The sequence below is a fragment of the Corapipo altera genome, unplaced genomic scaffold, assembly GCF_003945725.1.
Source record: "Corapipo altera isolate COAL_440 unplaced genomic scaffold, ASM394572v1 61286, whole genome shotgun sequence".
NCBI lineage: Eukaryota > Metazoa > Chordata > Aves > Passeriformes > Pipridae > Corapipo > Corapipo altera.
In genome coordinates, this window is record NW_020884907.1 from 3,208,684 (window position 1) to 3,230,845 (window position 22,162).

General features: G+C 38.1%; 1 protein-coding gene across 4 annotated transcripts in view; it reads left to right on the forward strand.

Moving 5' to 3' along the window:
- Positions 1–22,162, forward strand: part of SNX24 (sorting nexin 24) — an 87,977-nt gene that overhangs the window by 23,895 nt on the left and 41,920 nt on the right. For 3 of the 4 annotated variants that reach the window (XR_003529196.1, XM_027652647.1, XM_027652648.1), the window contains exon 2: positions 20,723–20,806. Coding sequence is in view for 3 of the 4 variants with exons in the window: in XM_027652647.1 (XP_027508448.1) it covers positions 20,723–20,806 (84 nt within the window). In the remaining variant the exon portion in view is untranslated. Of the gene's footprint in view, positions 1–11,068; positions 11,195–20,722; positions 20,807–22,162 lie in introns of those variants that run through there. The other variant, XM_027652649.1, reaches the window with a different exon arrangement.

Here is a 22,162-nt window from a genome sequence, read left to right on the forward strand (position 1 = left end):
AAATGCATGGCTTCATATTTTTCCTGAGAAACTGACTCCAAAGTATCAGGACAATTTGGGAATTATTAGTAGTGAGTAGTGTGTCCTTAATTTTCAGGGTAACTTTGTTGAATGGAGAGAGATACTTCTTGTGTTTTGGACAGATACTTTGCACTTCAAATAAAACAAATAGTTTTAGATCCAGAGTTAAACTAAAAGTAGGTTCACTTAGGTTTTTTTGGGTTTTTTTCATAATTGGTTATGAATTGCTGCCATCCTCACTATCAGTGTCAAGGCTTTGAGCCCAGATATTTATGCATATCAGACAACTGAGATGAAGAGAATTTCCTGTTTTCTTTATAAGCACAAAGTACAAGAACCAGACTTGGAAGGAACAAAATGTAATTTGTCTTCAACTTCTTGTCTAAAGATATTCTTCTTGATAATTTTGAGTTCTTATGAGTAAAAGCTTATGTAGTAAAAGATTTCATGGCAGAATGCAAAACACTTCTTTGTTTTCTTTGTTTAAAAAACCCTCAGGGCTAAAAAAAGTTTCTTAAATATACATAAAATAGCATCCTATCTATACTTGTCCATTGTCTGGAGTACTTCCTCTTCCCTTCCCACTAACTTCAAGGAGATTACAGAGAGTTTGCTTTTCAGACATTTGGCATTACATACACTGAATGTGTGACTGCTTCTTTATCTTCCATTTTCCCCTTAGATCTGTACCTATTAAATATGCATGGTGTTGTGTATGTGCAAACAAATGCTGACAGCTAACCATAGCATCTGACAGAAACTGTGCCTTCTCTGAGAACTGAGTCTTTTATCTCTTTCCCCTTGAAATGGAAAGAATTTTTTGAGCCTCTGAGATGGTGAAAATGTTTTTTCTTCTGAATCTGAAAACTGTATTCATTTATAAGTGGTTAGCCTGAATGCAAGGCCTAACTTAGAAAGGCTGAGCATCACTTACCCATTGGGAAGAGAGACTTTTAGACCATCAGCATCTTTTCTCCTGGATTTTTTTCTTTGAAACAAAAACCTACTGCTTCTGTCTTCTGTAAGATATGAAATGGAAAGCAAGTTCTTCTGAGGTCTGTGCTGTGATCAGTGTATCTATAGAAGTTTCATGATTTCAAGTTATTCAAGTACTACTTGTAATATACTGGCTTTTTTTGAATCACTGCAGTTTACTTCATGCTAAGACTACTCTGAGTTTTCCAATTAGACTGGTGAAGCAAACACAGATTCTGTAAGAAATGGTTGCATACTGTAATTATATCCTTACAGGTCACTCTGTGAAAAACAAGTTTTCTACTCAAGATAACAAAAGAAAAAAGTAATGAAAATAAGAAAATTAATATTTTAGCTGCAGGACATTTTGTATGGAGAGCTTCTGCCCATGAATTCTTCAACATTTAAATCAATACAGTTTGAAAGACTCTCATACAAGTTGATATAATAACCTCTGAAATACTAATGATGAGTTATCACTTCCACTGGGAAACTGTACTGGTCCCAAGCATAAAAGTGGTCATTTAAAATGTCTTTACTAAGCAGCACAGAATTCTGCAGAACTAAATCTCAAGTAGATCTGGCTCCCTAAATGGTAATTCCATCTTTTTTTAAAAGGTCAGCTCAATTAGATTTTGGCAAGATTGAGTCTTCAGTGTCTCTTATTATTTTCGTCAGGACACGTTGGCTGGTAGTTTGCAAGTGTTCATGAGCAAAACAGGTTAGTAATACATTGGTACCACTACAAATAGATTGTCCTCATCACCGCATAGACAAAACACTCATGAGAACTGTGCAATTCTTTAAGCACTAGTGGCATGATATAATGAAGTTGTATTCCATTAAGCACTTGTATACAAGGGAGCAAAATGTCATCACCTGAGTGTGGCTGCATTTCTGTGATACAACCTCATCTGTTCCGTCAACTAGTTTTGTTCTGATCAATAAGCAGTTTTCTGTGGCCTTTCACTACTGTCAGATGTCATTGAATGATGTAAATACACGTCAGAAACTAGAAACTTGACAGCTCACCTAGACTAAAGAAAGAACTGTGAGGAGGGGGTGTACTGCTGGGATAGACAGAAATGACAGCTGATGTCTGCTGTGTATAAATGATTTGATATTGCTACAGACAAGATTTTTCATTTTTCATAAGCATGCAACAAAATGACTCTTACTCATACAAGTCAAATCATTCGAAAAGGCTAAAGAGAATAAAAAGGATTTTTATATTACAGGACAGCACTGAACAGAATGGCCTATTTACAAGTTACCTTTTATTTTATTCTTGTCTTTTGATACTAAATCTTGGTTCCTACTTGATGTTAAAATGAAGGAAGACTATGTAAATATTAAAAATGTTCTCCTAGGCAGTGTACAATAGGTAAAATAGCTATTCATTCTAACATACTCTTACAAAGCATTAGAGAATTCAATATTTCACTATAGAACAAAAAAATTGAGGTGTTTTGGTTGGTTAGGTTGTTTTTCAATTGTGAAGAAGCTTAAAATACTTTCAAAGTTGACAATAGAGGACTAAATATGAAAGTAGTTATATTCTATAGTGGGGAATTGTAGCTGTAATGCGCAGATTTTTGCTAACTTGAAGAGGTTTTTTATGTACTTCATAATTCCAATGAAGATCAACTGCTGTAGGAGTTAGTACAAAGCAGAGAGAGCTTAGTACTACCATAGTTGCTGTACAATGGGTCATTCACTGTCTAACATACTTACTCCAGTTTTACTGCTAGGAGTTTACAACACAAGTTCCAAAGCACAGTTTTGTGGGAGAAGAGGAGGTTTCTGTAATAGGTGGTTGGGGCTAGATAAACATGTAAACTGTTTGAACAGGAGCATTGTCTTTGGCCTTTTATCTTTGAGGGTTGGGTTAAACCTTCCTCTGCGGTATAAACATCTTTACCATATTTGCTGCCAAATAAGAAGCAAAATGTGGCAGTTTGATTTTGAAGAGGAACTAAATATACATTAGTAAAATGAACTCTGTTTCTAAAAAAAAAAAAAGAGCCAGTGGTTTTAGTAATATAAAGTAATACCTGCTGATGTGTCAACAGGGAGATCTGAACTCCAGCCTACTTGTAGTAGCAATGTCACTGATACCAGGGTGCACTCCATCTTGCTCTCCTGGCCATTGGCGAGACTGCTGAGGAGGCAGGAGCATTATCCCTGTGTGATGGTGCAGGCATGTGTATACAGGTGTGTAATGTAGCTCTCCACCCCTCTACTCCACTCTGGTGAGACCCCACCTGCAGTGCTCCATCCAGCTCTGGGGTCCCTAGCACAGGATCTGTGGAGTACATTGAGCTGTTGGAGCAACTCCAGAGAAGATACACAAAAATAGTTAGAGAGATGGAGCACTGTTCCTATGGGAAAAGGCTGAGAGAATTGGTATTATTCAACCTGAAGAAGAGAAGGCTCTGGGTAATGTTATTGCAGCCTTTCAGTACCTAAAGGGAGCCTACAAGAAAGCTGAAGAGGGACTTTTTAACAAGGGTGTGTAGTGATAAAACAAGGGGCAATGGAATTAAACTGAGAGTAGGTTTAGATTAGATAGAAGAAAGAAATCCTTTACTGTGAGGGTGGTGAGGCACTGGCACAGGTTGCCCAGAAAAGCTGTGGATGCCCCATCCCTGGAAGTGTTCAAGGCCAGGCTGGATGGGGCTCTGAGCAAGCTGGTCTAGTGGAAGGTGTCCCTGCCCACAGGGAAGTTAGAACTGCATGATTTTCCAACCCAAACCATACTGTGATTCTATGATACCCATTTGAGTCTTTGCTACCTTAATAATATCATGCTTTAGTGTTCTTATCCACTACACTGGAGCATAATTTGTATGAAGAAAATCTCAAGAGCCCTGAGATTTAATACTGTGCTTCTGCTATGTCAGGTTTTGTGCATGTGCCATGAGGTCAATGCTTAGGTACTGAAGATTGGCTCTTCACCAGTTACTGGCCATACTGCTCATATAGACCAGGATGTCTCAGCTGAAAGGCCTGGATGCAGAGCAGGTGTCACAATTCCCACTGACTTCTGGAATCCTCAGTCTGGGCTCTCAGGTTACCATCACCTTTGCGTCTCTAAAGTGTTTTCTACAGGGCTTTCAGACAACAGTTGTCCTCAGCTGGAACACTTAGAACGAGTTTCTTGAAACTGGCATGAATCTTGCTCAAGAATAGACAAGCATAACCACTCTAAATTACATGCATTCCCTGATTTCTCAGATGTCAGGTCATACCTGCACCTTTCCATTATATTGTTAGTTATTTAGAGTGACTTACCGTTGTGTTGTACACAGGAAATGGTCAGGTGTTTATCTGCCATTGTAAATTTGTAACAAGTACAATGGAATGTTAAGTAGGTGATGCTAAGTGATGAATTGCTACTCTGCTAGCATACTTCAATTAATTTACTGTGTATTATGAACTCTTCTTAGGAAAGGGAGGCTGCTGGAAAGCTCTGTGTAGACTGATGCTTATTATAAATAAGAAAATTATTTTGAGTTGGTTTCTAATTTGGCTTATGAAGTCACTCAGAGCCAGTATTGCTGCCTTACAAATAAAAAACCATTGTCACTTTTTTTGATACAAAAAATAACCAAACAGCATTAGTGTGCTTACAATAATTGTCATAAAAATAGTGATGTCAAGGGATAGCTGTTAAGTGGGACTTTGGTAACTGACTTCATTGTGACCAGGATATTACCACTTTTTTGTGGGGGGAAAAAGGGGAGGTAATTGACTTGTGGGATGGAGGAGATCATTGCAAAGCAGGAGAATTTTCTATATGCAGTCTTGTATGTCTGAACTTAAATCTTATGAATGGTTATTGAAATTCTCTAGAAGCTAGCAAGAGGGCTCTGCTGCAACTTAGTGTTTGCCTCTGCTTTAGAATATTTTATAGGTGTAGACCAATCTACTGTGTGTTTTCTACTTTTTTTTTTTAATTTTTACAAAATGAGCTTTGTTTTACTTTGAATACTTAGTTTCTTATACTGGCAAGTGAGTTTATATGTCTCATAGCCCAGTACACCACCTCCAAGTACTGTAACCTCCAGAATATGTTGAAAATCCCCAAATGAACAAGGTAAAATGGCACTTACCGTTGTTCAAAATCCTATTCTTGATCTGATATTTATAAGATTCTTCCTAGAGCTATTTCTGTAGCAGTTCTGAAATACGCTTGCAATTTTAATACCCTACTCAGTGAAAAAAAGATTAAAACTCATTTATGGTAACAGAGAGTTGTGAGGTTGTCCCAAACATACAGCAGTCTTCCATGGTATTCTTTTTTTTCTCTTTTGTATTGTACATAATAAAGTAAACACATAGACAAATTTGTTTTCGTTTGTTTTTTTGTTGGCTCTCTTTCTTTTTTTTAATTTACAGATTTTGCAGTGTTTCTGTCACTTCAACTTCTTGTTCCTTATTAAGACTTCAGAGATACAAACCAGTAGCTCAGTAATTGCTTTCTTGAATCTGCCTTTAATAATTACATTTAGTAAAGCTGTATCGAAAATTAGAAAGGCAGAGACTAATGGAAAACTAGATTTTTCACTGAATTAGAAAGCAAGACAATCCATATATTGACAACATTTCAAGTTGAAACAGATCAGGAAAACTGTTTTGGACTGTCTGTGCAAAGAGGCAAACACAGGCCTGATGTGCAGTGGCATCTGCATTTTATACAGGCAGAGAAACTATAAGAGATTTCATGTAAATAGGTGTCTTGAGAGGGGACAGTAGAAATCTGATTTGGAAGCAAGTCACTTGAGTTTTTTTTTTAGTCAGAGAACCTTTTTCTTCACATTAACAAAAGTCTAGAAAGTGCTAACTTTTCACTGATTAAAATACCTTGAAATGCAAGGTGGGGGAAGAGGAAACATATTTTAGGTTCTTATTTTGGACTGGGCCATAATCTGTAGAAGAATGTTTGTGGATGTTGGTATGACAACACTGCAAGTCAGTTTCTATGAAGTGGATAGAAGGCAGGAGGTATTGGGTCGTTGTTTAGTCATTACTGGGACTTTTCACCAAAAATGTAAGGCATTTGAATTCCCATTTTAAGAACAAGGAAAAACATGAAAATTATTTTCAGGCGTCTGTTCCCAATATATTGAATATTTTAAATGCCTCTTATTACAAGCAGGCATTGTATATATTTACTGATAAATTCGTTTATGTATTAAGCAGAGGGTGTTCATTAATAACAAGATGTTTTGTGGTACCTTAAAATTTAAAAAAAAAAAAAAAAAAAGAAAAAACCACCAAAAACTAAACAACTTTGAAATGTATACAGATCTGGCAGTATAAATCTATCATCTCACAGTTGTATATTGTTAGTTGGATGTAAAAGCTTGTGCTTACAAGATGGTTGATTTACTGTTTTGTCTCTCACATGCTTTCCTTTTTCATCTGGTAACTGAGATGGTTCTTGATGAGAAAGATCATTCAGGTATCTTTGGGTCTTCTGTAGTGTTTTGAGATTAGTCTTTGCTTCAATTATCTGCTAAATAGACACTGGGCCTAACAAAGGTTATTTTAACATCTTCGGCATCTTTGGAGACCCTTATTTTTAACCAACAGTACAGTTCCACTTACATACTGCACATTTAATAATAGTTTACTTTCACATCATAATACTCTCTTCTGCTGCTTTTTATCATGCATTCACAGAATTGGGAAGCTTTTGCATGAGTCTGTGCAATTTGGTGGGCGTCAGTGGAGCATAGATCCTATGATTTTTATTATACTGTGGACCAATTTTGATGAAGATGGAAAATGGGAGTTTTCTTTATGTAAATTTATACAGGTTTTTTATTGGATATTACATTCATTTTACTACAAAATGTTGCTGAACTTTCAGTTCAATGTAGGTTGATGGCTTGAAGGATTTCTGAACATAAAAAAGGCTTCTCTAGGAACTTCATCTTGAATCCTAATCACAAAAAATAGGATTAAATAGTAACTTTCATTGTGTTATGTACATTTGTTAATCAGTGTGTAATTTTAAGTTTATGATTAATGAATGCTGGTAATCTGATAAACTGTTTGACTAATCCAGAAACTTTTATGACACGTGGAGAGCTCCAGTTATTGGTGGTGCTATAGGCAGTGTGCTGTACTGTGCAGTGATAAGAGCAATGAAGACATTGTTAGTTCACCAGCAATCTAAGGAATTTCAGTCTTGTTTGTAGAACCCATAAAAGCTAATATTTTCCTTGTTTGGAATGGAAATAATAGAAGTGTAAGAAAGCACTTCCAATGTCACAGAGGAAATGGAGAGAACCAGAAAGGTGAGGCATGCTCAAGATTCCTTCCTATGTCCCTGAAATTTCCATATGAACAAACCAGCATTTTTTGTAATTTTGGGAGGAATTTGTCAGTTGTGAATAAATTGCTGTTTGGACAGTAACTTCAAAACCTGAGGGTTTTTTTCCTGTATCTGGTGGAAAGACAAAAGCTCTTAAAAAGACAAGTAGTGTGAATCTAATGGGAATATTCATTGTCTCCCATCCCACCACCTTCTTCAAAATATTGCAGCAGGATCTTCACAGAAATAGCAGGTTCAGGATCTCATTTGATAAATTGGAAAAAATTTAACTTTTCAAGGTAGTTACTCTGCAAACTTGAAGGGCAAATTGCTGCTTGATAACATAAAACTGCAAAACATATGACAGGAAAGTCATGAATGTATAACTGAGTCTTCTAACTGTCTTCTAAAAAATGAGCATGGAAAAGGAAGCAAATTTTTTTTCCATCTTTCTACTTTTCCTCCTGCCTTGGAAAGAGTTTTCTTAGGATCAGAGAGTCATTTAGGTTGGCAGGGGCTCATGGAGGTCCAGGCACGCTCCCCCCACCACTCCTGCTCAAAACAAGGCCAATGTAGATCAGATTGTACAGGGTCATGTCCTATCATGTTTTGGCTTTCTCCACTCCCTCTTGGGCCCCCGGCTCCAGTATCTATGTAATATACACTTTCTGATGAAACTATTAAATAGGCCAAATTTGGCACCAGATCTGGTGATAGTCTTATTTTTCTGGAAAAATTGGGTGAGCTTTGCGTGCAGTGATTTTTTATTGGTTCTTTAAAAGGAACGGATGGAAGATTTGATAGAAAATATTGTTTTCAAAGAAATATATGGAAATAGAATAATTGAATATTAAAATAAAAATATGTGGGAATAGGGCTTGGACTTTTAACCTCAGGCCTTTGAATCTCGCCCAATCACAATGCTCTAAGTAGGTTTTTCTAGAGAAGAGCATGAAATACGTTATTCAACATTGTGAAGTACTTGGATTTTGGATCCAAAAGTGACCATAATGTTACTATTTGCCTTAATCTCGAGGCCATACTTTTCTGTACATATGTTTTCTTGCCTTTTTAAATGTTTATTTTTAGTTCTAACATGGAAAGAACCCCTAAGGATGTAGCCCCTTTGTTCACGTGTTGCTACGACACTGTCAGTCCCACATGCTGAACTAAGGGGACACTCAGTGGGGAAAAGGAGTGTGTGACTGATGCTCCAAGTGGGTGTGTGCAGTGATGCTGGATTGCATTGTGTGAAAAGCTTAAATGACGCTATGAACATTTAAATTCACAACCATTGTTTCCTAATGGTTTTCCCTTTTTCTTCTTTTAGCCCTGATCAGTCAACAGAGAATAAATATATAATTTGTATAAGTACTGCCCCAGACATATGACCAATGGATGTGGTGCTTTTAGGTCCCTAATACAGACTTCTAGACTAAGAGGTGCTTAAGTTTTTGTCATCCAGCTGCTCGACCAGCAGTGGAGGGAGGGAGAGGGATGCTGTGTGTTACCAAAGGGTTTTCAGAGCAAGTAAATGCAATGACATACGTTTCTGATTCATATGCAACAAAATTGTGGATTTCCTTTAAGGTTATAGTAGCAGGAGTACTTCAGACTAAAGGCCTTTCCTCCTGCTCTTTCTGCTTACTTTAAGGGTAATGCAGCATGGTATTTTCAGGTGTTGTTTCCCTGTGCCATAATACAGACTCCTGTCCAGCATCTCATTCTTGTAAAAACTTTAAAATGTTCTCCAGCTGTTTTTCTGCTCCCTGACATCATAGCTGCTCCTGAACTCTAGAAAAAGAGTTCTGTAGGCCTGAAATTTGCCCTAACGTTGTGGAGATGCCTTAAACTTCTGGTCAGGTCAGACACACTGTAAAAATAACAGAGCACAAGCAGTGCTGATACTGTTGGAAAACCTGCATTATGCACATAATTCTGTGCAAAGTATTGTTAAGAGTTAGGCAGTTTTCCAGAAGTTTATGAGTTGGCCAAATTTGCCTCCCAGATGTCTTCCTGGTCTTCTTGTCCACATCTTGGAGGAATTTGAGTGAAATGGTTTGGGTTCTGTTTTGGATTGAATTTTGGGGTTTTGATTGGGTTTTTTGGCATAGGTAAAGTAAAATATATTTTACTTTAAGTATGTGTTTGGACTGTCTCAGCTGTAACTTTCTAAAAATATTTTCTTTCTGGATCACATACCTGATACAGAAAATCTAAGCCCAAAAATTAAAGGTTGGCAAAACTATAAGTAACTGAGAACAGTCTTATAATGGAAAATATTAGATTATTCTAATTGTTCCTGGCACTGCCATTGACTCCTATAATGCATTTTATTAAATTACCTCCATCTCAGGTCCTCTTCAGATGTTATTGGATGTTAATAAAAAATAACAGTAGTGTGTCTGAGCTGCAGCATGAAGCAGGAGGGTCAGGAGTTAGCTGATGCAAGGTGAATGTCCCCCTTCATTACCCCTTTAGATTTCTTACCTGTGAAAAATGTAGAATCATAGAATAGAATCATAGGATCAGCTGGGTTGGAAGGGACCTCAGAGATCATCAAGTCCAACCCTTGGTCCACTACCGCTGTGGTTACTAGGCCATGGCACTAAGTGCCACATCCAGTCTCTTCTTAAAAATCTCCAGGGACAGAGAATCCACTACTTCCCTGGGCAGCCCATTCCAATGTCTGACCACCCTCTAATATCTAACCTAAACTTCCTCTGGCACAACTTGTGACCATGCCCTCTTGTCTTGCTGATAGTTGCCTGGGAAAAGAAACCAACCCCCACCTGGCTACAACCTCCTGTCAGGGAGTTGTAGAGAGTGAGGAGGTCTCCCCTGAGCCTCCTCTTCTTCAGGCTGAACAACCCCAGATCCTTCAGCCTCTCCTCATAGGACTTGTGCTTAAGCCCCTTCACCAGCCTTGTTGCTCTTCCCTGGACCTGCTCCAGCACCTCAATATCCTTCCTGAACTGAGGGGTCCAGAACTGGACACAGTACTCGAGGTGTGGCCTCACCAGCGCTGAGTACAGGGGAAGAATCACTTCCTTGGACCTGCTGGCCACACTGTTCCTGATCCAGGCCAGGATGCCATTGGCCTTCTTGGCCTCCTGGGCACACTGCTGGCTCATGTTCAACTTCCTGTCAATCCAAACTCCCAGATCCCTTTCTGCCTGGCTACTCTCCAGCCATTCTGTCCCCAGCCTGTAGCACTGCAGGGCGTTGTTGTGACCAAAGTGCAGGACCCAGCACTTGGCCTTGTTGAACCTCATCCTGTTGGAATCAGCCCAACTCACCAGTCTGTCCAGGTCCCTCTGCAGAGCCCTCCTGCCTTCCAGCTGATCAACACTCCCCCCCATCTTAGTGTCATCTGCAAATTTGCTGATGATGGACTCAATCCCCTCATCTAAATCATCAATAAAGATATTAAACAGGACTGGGCCCAGAACTGATCCCTAGAGGACACCACTGGTGACTGGCCACCAACTGGATGCAGCCCCGTTCACCACCACTCTCTGGGCCCGGCCCTCCAGCCAGTTCCTAATCCAGCACAGAGTGCCCCTGTCCAAGCCGTGGGCTGTCAGCTTTTTCAGGAGAATGCTGTGGGAGACAGTGACAAAGGCCTTACTGAAGTCCAGGTAGACACATCCACAGCCTTCCCCTCATCCACCAGGCGGGTCACCTGATCATATAAGGAGATCAGGTTGGTCAGACAGGACCTGTCCTTCCTAAACCCGTGCTGGCTGGGTCTGATCCCTTGATGTGAGTGAAAGCAATGGTAAGCAGAGACAGAGGCTGTATAGAAAGATGAACAGTTGCTTGCTGAGGCATTTGAAGATAACATGAAACCTCAATCACCTGTAGGACAGGGTAAGTTGCATTTTTTTCTGAGCTGTAAACAGAGAAGTGGCAATTTCTATAAATACATAGGAGAATCAGGTTTTGCTGCAACTAAGAACTTAGAGTAAACTGAGCAGTTTACATTCCTTCTGCACGGAGGCACTGGAGTTCTACAATAATAGAACCTTTGTAAAACAAAAATATTTGAAAAAAATTATTTATGGCAGTGTGTTGTGTGACTAGAAATGGCACTAGTTTTTCTCTTCAGTACAAAAGGTGAGAGCCAGGAAAATGCTGGAATTTAGTCACTAACTTCATAATAAAACAAAAAGAAAATTTGAAACCTCAGAATAAGGGAGATGCTGTGACAGTATCATGTTGTACCTGTAAGACTTCTTATTGGTATCTGTAATTTTTTTCCTTGATAGTATTTGTTAATTTGTCCAACTGAATTTAGTCTGTATGTATTTAAATAGGTGACTTGGTTGGTATCTGTAGGTGATGAACATCAAGAGTTTTCTAGTGCAATAAATGAGTATTTCTTTTACACCCAAGAACCCAGGACATCAAATGTGACTCTCAAGTTTCAGCTAAAATGAGTATATGGATAATGTTTCCTTGCAGTGCTGTTTTTAGGAATCTACTAGCTTTTTTTATTGGAGTGTTCAAGTGAAGTTAGTTCCTTAGTCATCTGTGCTTGGCTGTGTCTTTATATTTTTTCTTCATTGAATAAAAGGCAGTCATACATTTTTAGACCTGTTAGTATTTTGATTCTGATGCTTCTAGTTAACATTTGAAGAGATTGGCATATTTTGTTATCTTCAGTTCAAGCAGCAAACAGCAGGTAGAACATTTAGCACAATTTTCAGTCATCTGTGTTCTGTTGCTTTGTTTGCAGTATGCATGCTTTTATTTCCACTTTTCCAGCATCAGACTCATTTTATAACTTCTTTAAAATCTCTCTGGTATGTGTTGGATACATAATATCTTATCTGGCTGAATACATGTGCAGGCATGTAATTACTTGATGTTTGTCTCACCATATTCCAAGTGATTGAGAGACCAGTTGCAAAATAACATAATTCTCACTGAATCAATTTTCATGTCCTTGAAATGATAAATATGTAATTGTACAACCAGTGTTCTCTGATAGGTTATTCAGTCTTGAATTGCAAAATTGCTAATGGGATGCTTTAATTATATATATTGTACTGGATATTGGTTTGTGTTAGTATTTCTTCTGCCTTTGAGCCTATACAATCTGTTGACATAATTGTACTGGAGGTAGTCTCTGTAAGCGGTTTAAATGTTGCCTTTTCTCAGGCATGGCTTTTTAAGTCAGATTCTATGTTGCCTTAACTCTTCCACTATTGCCAGTATAGTTCTCTGCCTGAAGTATTTACCTACAATCTGTGTTTTATACTGTAACTCGAAGGAAAGCAAATTAGGAAATATTTTTCTCTCTTCCCTGTGTTATTCCCTTATGTTCAAGTCAAATCCAAGCCGTACTCTGAACTTTACACTCACCCTGCTCCTTTTGCAGGATATTTGGACCTCACTGACTGCAGTTCCCACAGACATACCTGGGATAGGACCAGGCTAGCAGTGAGCTTTGTCCAAACTTTACCATGAGTTTTGCAGTGTGTGCTGCCCAAGCTGCTGCCGCCATTAATGTTGCCACCAGTACCTGAGCTGTCTTCTATCTGGCTCAGGAATATCTACATTCACTGTAGATCAACTATTTATATTGTAGCCAACTACAATATGAATGCTCTGTTAATCACAGCATGTAAATTCAGAAACTTAAAAATTTAAATCTTATTTGGGCATAATAGTACGTTATTATTTTTGAGCAGTGTTTGTGTAGCTGCTGTTGCATTTTCTTCAGTAGTTGCACAGAGTTTGTTGCTTCCATTCTCTCCACCTTCCTTGCACATGAAGGATCTGGTTTTTTGCAGCTGGATCCGTCGATAACCACATCCTGGTAACCTGTTTAAGGTCTTGTCTCAGTCACAGCAGGCTTAGTCCAGTAAGAAATGAAATTGTCTTATATCTATTTGAGCTTATTTCTTTGTCCTGCTTTGAATTACCGTTCAAAGAGATTGACCTGGCAGGGGAACACTTTGGTGAGCAGGATGGCATTCTTTGGTAAAGTAATGTGATGACTCTTCTTTCCAGTAGCAGGTGCTGATGTTTGAAATAGCATTGTCAGTTGAATGCAAGTATAACACAGATGGCAGGCAATAATTTGGTTTCCATTTTGGAAGGCAGACCAATGCTAATTTAATGAAAGTTTGGATGATTTAACTCTTTGAAAGGAAGTGCCTGAAAATGTTACATAGATCTTGACTGCTCATCTTTGTTATTAACAGAATAGCATTTGAATCCTCCATTTTGGGACTGAAGATAGGCTAATCCCAGTATTTAAATGTAATATATGAAGGATCTTTGCTAAGCTGCACAGACATTCAGAAAAGCTACCTCCTTTGACTACTGCTCTTAAAAATTTATTTGGATGAACTACGTGGACAGGTAACGAGGAGCAGGGGCTTCTCTGATAGATTACTGCAGAGACCCTAATAAGAGATGACGCAAGGTGGATGTACATTATTTCTTTGCCCTGGTATTTAATCACCATGAAGAATGTGGAGCTTGTTTTTAATAGCTTGTGTATATGGTATCTTGTCTAAATACTGTTGTGTTTCACGTACATATGTGTTTTGTTAGTCACTAGCAAAGGAAAAGGCCGATTTCATATACCATGGTGGACATAACATGGAAAAAGAGACAGTAGAAAGTCAGCTCCTTTGAAATACTCATCACCCTACTGCTTGTATACTTTTTTATGTGTTCTTTGACACCTTTTCATTTTTGTTTATAAACAAAACATCGGTACTTTGGAGGTCTTAGGTCACCCAGGTGTTCTCCAGACAGCAAATACAAGTGCAAGCAGAGTAACACAGACTCAAAGTTTCTAGTAAAAAACTTAGTTTTGTGTCTGGTGTCTCACAAAAAGGAGCTTCTTGCAGCCAGTTGGCTGCAATATAGAGGGCACTATCATTGTGATCAGGATTTGCATCCTGCCTTGGGAAGTCAGAGGACTTGTTACAGACTTTTCAGATAAAATAGCAAAGGATTTTATGGCAAAATAGAAGATTCTGTTTATTTTATCCAACTTAGAATTAATCTGTTTCTTGTAAATATACTTCTACCGTCAGTTATTTTGTGCAGTATTCTAATATTTTATCCCAATGTACCATTTCTATTGGAAAGCTCATATTTTCCATAAAAAGCCTCATGGTGGTTTTATTACTAGAACATTTCCAATAAGAGACATTGAGATGATCCAGATGAACAAATAGAACAGATCAGGCTTATTTTTTTTGTCTGTATAACCATAGGCTTTAGCATGAGTTATAAACTTTTTCCTTTTCCAGTAAAAGGTCAACACACTTTTCCTTAAGTTTGATTGTAAGGAAGCCAAATAGGTGACCACAGTGACAAGGAGATTTTAGAATACTGTCATCTCTGTAACAGTTGTTCTCTGCAGGGCCAATAAAGAAAACTACAAAACCAAGTCAGATCTTGTAGCATTCTGGTTTGCTTACAAATCAGATTTCCATAGCCAGTGTGTCGCTGGCAAGGGAGAGACTTTTTAGTTTGGAAAGCCAAGTAAGTTATTTTTCAGGAAATGACAGAGAAGTTCCTATGGGATTTTATGAACCATGTGTTTGGAAAAGATTGGTTTAAAGAGAGTTGAAAAAATCAGAAAACTACTTACTCTTACATGTCAGCTACTCTTTCATTCAACAGTGGCAGCTCTGTAGAAGCCTCCCTCGAGCTTCCCATGTTATAAGAATTACAAAACCACCTGAGTGGGTTGCAGTATGAGTTGTTTTACTGCCTCTTCCTCTAAACCCTAAGAAATATGACATACACTTCTAAAATGCTATCTTCAGAAAGAATATCCCTGACTCCTATGAATGCCTTTTGAACATAATTCCTACTAAGACTGTGTCATTTTATGACAGGGAGAGCCCCATACTGCAAAAGAATGGAGGACATGGAACATCCTTAATTATTTTGTATTATTGGTGGAAAAGACAAACTGCATGCTGAAAGGTTCTTGAAGAGACTGTAATCTGATTTAGGTAGATACTGGTACCAGTAACACTGGTAACTGTTAGGAAAGAGAAAACTCCTTCAGTAAATAAATGGCTGAGGGTTGCATAAATTTGTAAGGAGGCATTTGAATTAGGAGCCATGTTTATAAAAACATGTAAGAACATGTGCTTGTGATTGTTCTTAGGTACACTTTTTCTTTTTTTTTTTAATCAATGAAAGCCCAAGTTAACTTGTAGTAACATGAGATTTAACAGAAGAAGTCAGTGAAATGACATACTTGTCCTCTGAATGGGCTTATGTCACAGTATAAAATCTATTTTTGTGTCTTATAAAAACAATGAGGCTGCTTTTCTGGGCCAGGATGGGTCAGGTAACTGCTTCACACAGGCCGGAGCTGTTGGGAATACTCTCTGGAAATCATGTAGTGAACATTTCACTTTTCTGTCGTGGTCTTTTTCCTTCACAGACTCTGGAGAAAGCAATGTCATAATTCCATAATGTCAAACCTTGATTTCCATAGTCAATAAAAATCTGTACTTTTGTCCTTTTGCTGTAGCTTAGTACATTGTGCTTGGACTAAGTGAAACAGTCTGATTTCACGTAACAGACATGACAGTGCTTGGGCTGGACGGAAGGGGCTGTTTATGGGTCTAACCCAACCTTTGAGCTGACTTCATCCAGCCTCCCAGCACTCTCATTCCTCTCAGACATTCTCTTCTTTTCCTTTACTGCCTCTTACAGACACTTTCATGTCTTCTTAAGACCCCAGCAAAACCAAGCGGAGCAAACTGGTCTCTTCAGGGTAATACTGCTTCCTTCTTCACTGTGGCCCAACTCGTTTCCCAGTTCTGCAGCAGAAAGGGGGCCCTTTCCTTACAGGCAGACTGTGCAGCAGCTCGTGTTAGGACTGCTTGTGTAGGAGGGGAAGAGCAAGAGGAGGCACAAGATATGACTTTAAGCAACCTGCTTAGGAAACAGATGGTCTTAAGTCTCAACTACTGGACATGGTGGGAATAACCCAAAGTAAACACTGGGTATTAGACAAAGGAGAACTAGAACTGGGGGCAATATGGTTGGAGAGCAGAAGAGAGATTTCCCTTGCCTTGCCTCTGTGATCCATGTCAGCCAGCCTCTGTGCCCTTGAACTGCCCTGTGCCTGCTGTAGAGCTGAGTTTTGCTACCCTGCTTTCCAAAAGATGAAGTCAGAATAAGAGAGTTTGTTTTCATCTGGGGGATAGTGAGATTCAGTTTTATCAAGGCTGCTCTGAAGTTTGAGTTGGCTCTGAATACTGTCCTCGCTCCGCCTCTGCTGTGGAGGGCATTCAGGAGTATGGATCATTGCCATGAGGCACTTACACCCCTAAGATGCTGAATTGCTGCAGCTCTGGTTACCACTATCACCCACGTGCTCTTACTGATTTTATGGAATAGTATTTTCCTCTGGAACAGTAGTATGAAAATAGGCTTAAAGTCGTTGTTTGATCTCTGCTATTTTCTGTAGTCTTGTTCTAGTAGTAGGTGTAGCACAACTGAGACAGAAAATGTACGATTGTCTGAACAATAATGAGACACTAAACACGTGGAAATCCTATTAGTGTTTCATGGACCGTAGCTGTCATTTCATTTGCTCTGGAATTCCTTCCGTACGGCCATGACAAAGGTTTAAGGTTGAGTTTTCTTGACACTTTGAATGCATTAGCCTGTTCCTCAAACAAAAGTCTGTCAAGTATAGTGAAGCATCTGAAGGGATGTATTTATTTCTGTAAGTGATATATTAAATAGAATTAGGGTCAGTAAGCTTGGTCTTGAGACATAAAAGCACAACACTAGAATTTTGTGGGATTTTCTTTCCTGGTGAATGTTAGACAAATGTATCTGGTTTTTGTAAATTTCCCTTTTTCTACTTCTGTTTTTTGTATCTCCTCATTCTAAACAAGGCTGCCCCAAATCTCTTTCTCAACTATAAGTTTTCAGAAGTTTTGCAATTCATTTTTGCATATGTAAATATACACAATATGATAGTATTAACTTACCGTAATTATAACTTATGTAATTTCCATGAGTGAATATAAGTCATCTGTGTATTTCTTATGTAATAGAAAACCAAGCTAAGATATTACTAATCTCATTAGTTTTTGTCCTTACTCATGGACGTGTTTGTCATTCTTATCTGTGGTTTTTTGTTAAACTGATCGCTCTTAGGTTTTTGAGACCAAGTTACTGAAGCTGCATATTTTTGCATCAGATTATCAGATGAAAGATGTCCTTTTGTATCCAGTATACGCATGTGACATAGGTAAGAACTGAAGGGGGGCAGTGTCAGTGTTACCACACAGTTGTTGATGTGCGCTTACACCACCACTGAGCACCATGGGCAGTTCTTGTACATCATACCGATTCCTGTTTTCTTCATTTGTGCTTTCTACCTTCAAAATTCACAATGGTACAGTACCAATTGTTTGCCCATACGTAATTCAGTTTAGTTACTGTGTAGTACTGCCCAGTTTCTGCAGCAAGAAAAGAAATGTGTGTATTCTTCTTGAAAATTAGAGGTTTGCTAAGGATCAGATAAGTTCAGGAAAATGGCAAAATAAGAAATGAAAAAATGAGAAATAAAGAAAATGGTTTCCAGGATCTGAAAATAATCCATATAATTGGAACATAGTGGAATTGGAAAAAAATTATATGTAAATCTGTTTTGTAGTTGGACCTGAAAGTTTTTATCGTTTTATTAACAAAAACCTTAGGAGTTCTTTTTGAAGTTTCCTTCACAGATTTGATGGTTATGAATTGCAGTGGCAGATCTGTAGTTCTGCTAGGCAAAAGATCAGAATTATTTGCTGATATCCAATCCAGAGATTTTTACCCCATATATCATTTATATGGGTTGAAGTCTGTTGGAAGAATACTTTTAATGGATAATTATCTTCTGGCTATGTGCAGACATAGTTGATAACTATTGTGGCAGCAACCAAGAATGGTGAGACGTTTCTAGTTACAGAATACTTGTAGAGTTTTCTAGGTGGTGTCTTCACATCTGTCGTCCCTTGTGTACCAGTCAGAATGAACTCCAAATTTTTCAGTGCAGTGTAATTTGTGGTATTTCAATGACTATGGGAAAAGTATTTTGCTTGTCTTACTCAGAGATTAATTCTTGCATTTTTCATTGAACTATCTGTCACTTATAGTAAGTCATCTGTCTTTTCAGAGTTATCTGTTCATAGAACATTAACATTTTTACAAGAAAAGTAATTTCCGAGCAGTGTTGCATTTTTTCCCCTATAGTTCTTCCGTCTTTATTTTGGCACTTTCATCTATGTTCACCAGTTTCCTTACATTGTTTTTCTGTCAGGGCCTGTAGTTGCTCAGTTAAATTTGTGTGAGATTTGCCTATAGCTATTTTGAATCCATGAAGAGATCCTATCTCTCTCAAAACCTAATGTATCTTTCTGTCTTTTACACAAAACTATGTTGTTATATGAAATAGTGTCAAGGGAGTGCTTATAGCTGAGGCAGGAGCCCCTTAGACTCTTCAGATTGCTTGGCAAACCCTGCAGCAGAGACGCTAAACTTAGAGTGATGAGTGGCTCTTAGCTGACTGAGGTGTAATTGGGTGTTATGAGTTGCTCGTAGTTCCTGGAGATCTAATATCAAGGAAATTCAAAACTATTGCACATCTTAGCTGGAGACTCATGGTCACTTCTAATTTAACTAGTTTTATATTTTCTTGTTATTATTCCCAAAAAGTCTTCCTTGAAATTCCTTCAATGCAGTGGCTTTCCTGTGCAATCCAAAGCATTTTGTTCCTTGCAGAACTATTTCTGTCCTACAGAGTGTAGAATATGAGATGTAAATAATGTTTTCCTCTCATATAATTAGGTTATTAAGTCTCAACAAAAGAAAAAAAGCCTACATTGATTTTCTCTTGCATATGATTCTCTTTACAACTCTGAACTTACAACGTATTCCTGAGGGTACCTTGAAGTTTTTTCATGTGTAGAGGAAAATTGTCCCTGGCTGTTCTTCCAGGGTACTCCAAATAGATAGGAGGGACAAAAGAAGTCAAAGCACTCAAATAAGGTCATCTGCTTGCAGTGATTAGGACACAGAAACAGTCCTATTCAAAGAGGTAGAATGTAGCACAGGTTATTACAGTGATCCAAACTAATTTTGGAAATGTAAACATTGGTGTGAAATGACTGCAGTCCTATCCATACTGTGTTCAAACAAAGGTAGAAGCATTTCAGTCTGGATTAAATAAAATGCTGTCTGTTTTTAATGTGGTTTGGCTAGCCAGTGGAAACCATAGCATTTTAACCTGTTTGAAAGGCAGGTTCTAGTGGACAATAGGAAGGTTTTATACAGTATAGTTTCTGCATATTTGCTCTGATCAGTGCTAGCCTGGGCATAGAAAACCCTTTTTTCTGCATTCAGACATAAACACTTTGCAAATTTATTTCAAAGAACTTTTTATTTGGCATAAGTTTGGGGTCTTGATGTGATCATCTGTGCTGAGCATTGTTTCTCATTGTCCTGGAAATAATTATTTCCAGCATTTTTTGAGTGAAACAGAAAACAAAGAACTCCTCAGTAGACCGGGCACCTTTTCTGTAATACTTCTCTGCTGATTTTGTCTTCATTTAATAGACCGTGTGTTCTTGAGAACCTCAAAATTTCTCTTCACTTGCCCTCAGAACTGACATGGTGACCTGAGAATTCAAAAAATGTCACGTTAGTGGCTACTAATTAGTGAGTCCAGAGAGCTGCTTTTCCTGGCCTTTCAACCTTCCAGAGGCAGCAACAAAACCTGTCACATGTATCATACTAGGAAAATAAGCATTTGCCATGTTTGCCTCTTGTTTTGTTTTTTCCCATGGTGTAGATAGTGGCACAAGCCCACTTGAGACTATAGATGAATTTGTAGTTTAGAAGGAAATTAACCTAGTGTTTGCATTTATTTCTCCTTTTACATGCATAACATAATGCATGTATTATCCAGTTCTTGCTGAACAAGCATGAGTGTGTTAGTATGCTGTGTTGTAAGACGAGGAAAAGATTTAAAGAAAAGAAGACTCTGCAGAAGACGACTTTTTTTTTCTGTTTTTTTCTGTTCCTACCATTCTTTTTTTTTTTAATTACTTCAAAGTGTATTGAATATTTCTGAAAGGAAGTGCTTTAATGCTTAGTTTGTAGTGTACAATATACAGTCCAGGCTTAAGCTGTCTGTTTGTATGTTTGTTGAACAAATTTATTAATAGAAGATTGATCTGTACTTACATTAATCACTGTTGTACTTCTGCATCTCATGAGACACCTTGGGTTTTTTGGGACTACTTACAAGAATGACTGTGGTAAAATGTGCTGTCACAGCCGTGTCACAGAACTGTTTGTGCAAGTAACATTAATCTCCTTTTTATTATTTATAATTTTCAGGTCTTTAAAATAGAAGTGTTGATGAGTGGAAGGAAGCATTTTGTGGAGAAGAGGTATAGTGAATTCCATGCTCTTCATAAAAAGGTATTGATCATTTTCTTGATAAGATGTATCTTTATTTTGCCTCAGTTGTGACATTTTCCTCTCTTGTAATTGTTGTTATACATGGTTTATCTTAAATACATCTTGTGATTCATGTCTCTAGAAATTAATTCCTAACTAACTCAGTTTTTTGTGTTTTGTAGAAAGGGATAATGACTTCTCACATGTAACTAATTCTCCTTTCTGGTTATTGTTTACATACTACATTGCTAAAATGCTGTCTGTAGTATGCTTTTGTCTTCTTGTAAAGTCACAAAATAAGGCACATTCCAATAGCAAATAAATGCAGTGGGTTTTTAAATCCAATTATTTGCTAGTTCTATAAATTGTGTTGCCAACCTGCCATATGTTGAGCTGAGGAAAAAAGTTGTGTATACAAAGAAACTGGACACAATAAAGACTGAGTAAACACCTCACTCTGTTGCACTTCATACAATTACTATAATATAAAATGTCTGATAAACCTTCTACTGAATCATCTTAGTAAATATAGATGGGAACTCAGTACTTTTGAGGCTAGTTATCCATAAATTGTCCTTTAAATGTTTTGATCACTGTTAAAGGAAAAGTATGATTTCTTCTCTCCAAGCTGAACTGAATGCTGCTGAAAGGCAAGTCTTGCAGTTTTCCTGCCTTATGGAGGCCAACTATTGTGAAGGAGAATTCTTCAAGAGCATTGCAGCCTGTTAGCAGCAGTGGGGCTGCAATAAAGAGGTTCAGTCCTTCATTCCTGGGATCTGGGTGAACTAAACGTCTCTTGGTGTGTAGGTCTCAGTGGCAGTGCAGTGTGGTCACAGACAACTGCTCTGAGCGATTCTGTTAGTCTTCAGTACAGAAAAACTTCCTCTGCAAACAACAAAGACAGGCACATGCATTTACACCTTCTGCCAGTGCAATGTCAGAGGAGCTTATACACACCAGCTGGTGGTCCTGAATTATCTCAGGAATCTTCTCTTTCAGGGAAGAAACATTATCCTGTTGCCAGAGTGAATGATTTTGACAGCCTTGTAAGATGTATAGATACAAGCAAACTTGGCTGAAGAAAAGGCAACTATTGACCTGTCTGTGTGTTGGCCATCAAAAGTCCAAAGATAAGAAAACATTTTGCTTTACTGCAACTTAATTGGGATGTGCTAGTGCTTCTTACCCCGGTAGTGGTATCCTCTACCACTTTTTAATACTCAATTCCATGTTTATTGTTTTAATTCAGATCTGTCTCAAATATTTTCTCCCTCATGTTGACATTGAATATGAAAACATGAGCAACAGTGTCAGAATCAGTAGTATAACTCATTCACCTACCACCAAGCCTTGCAATATATGTGTGCTTTATTTTAC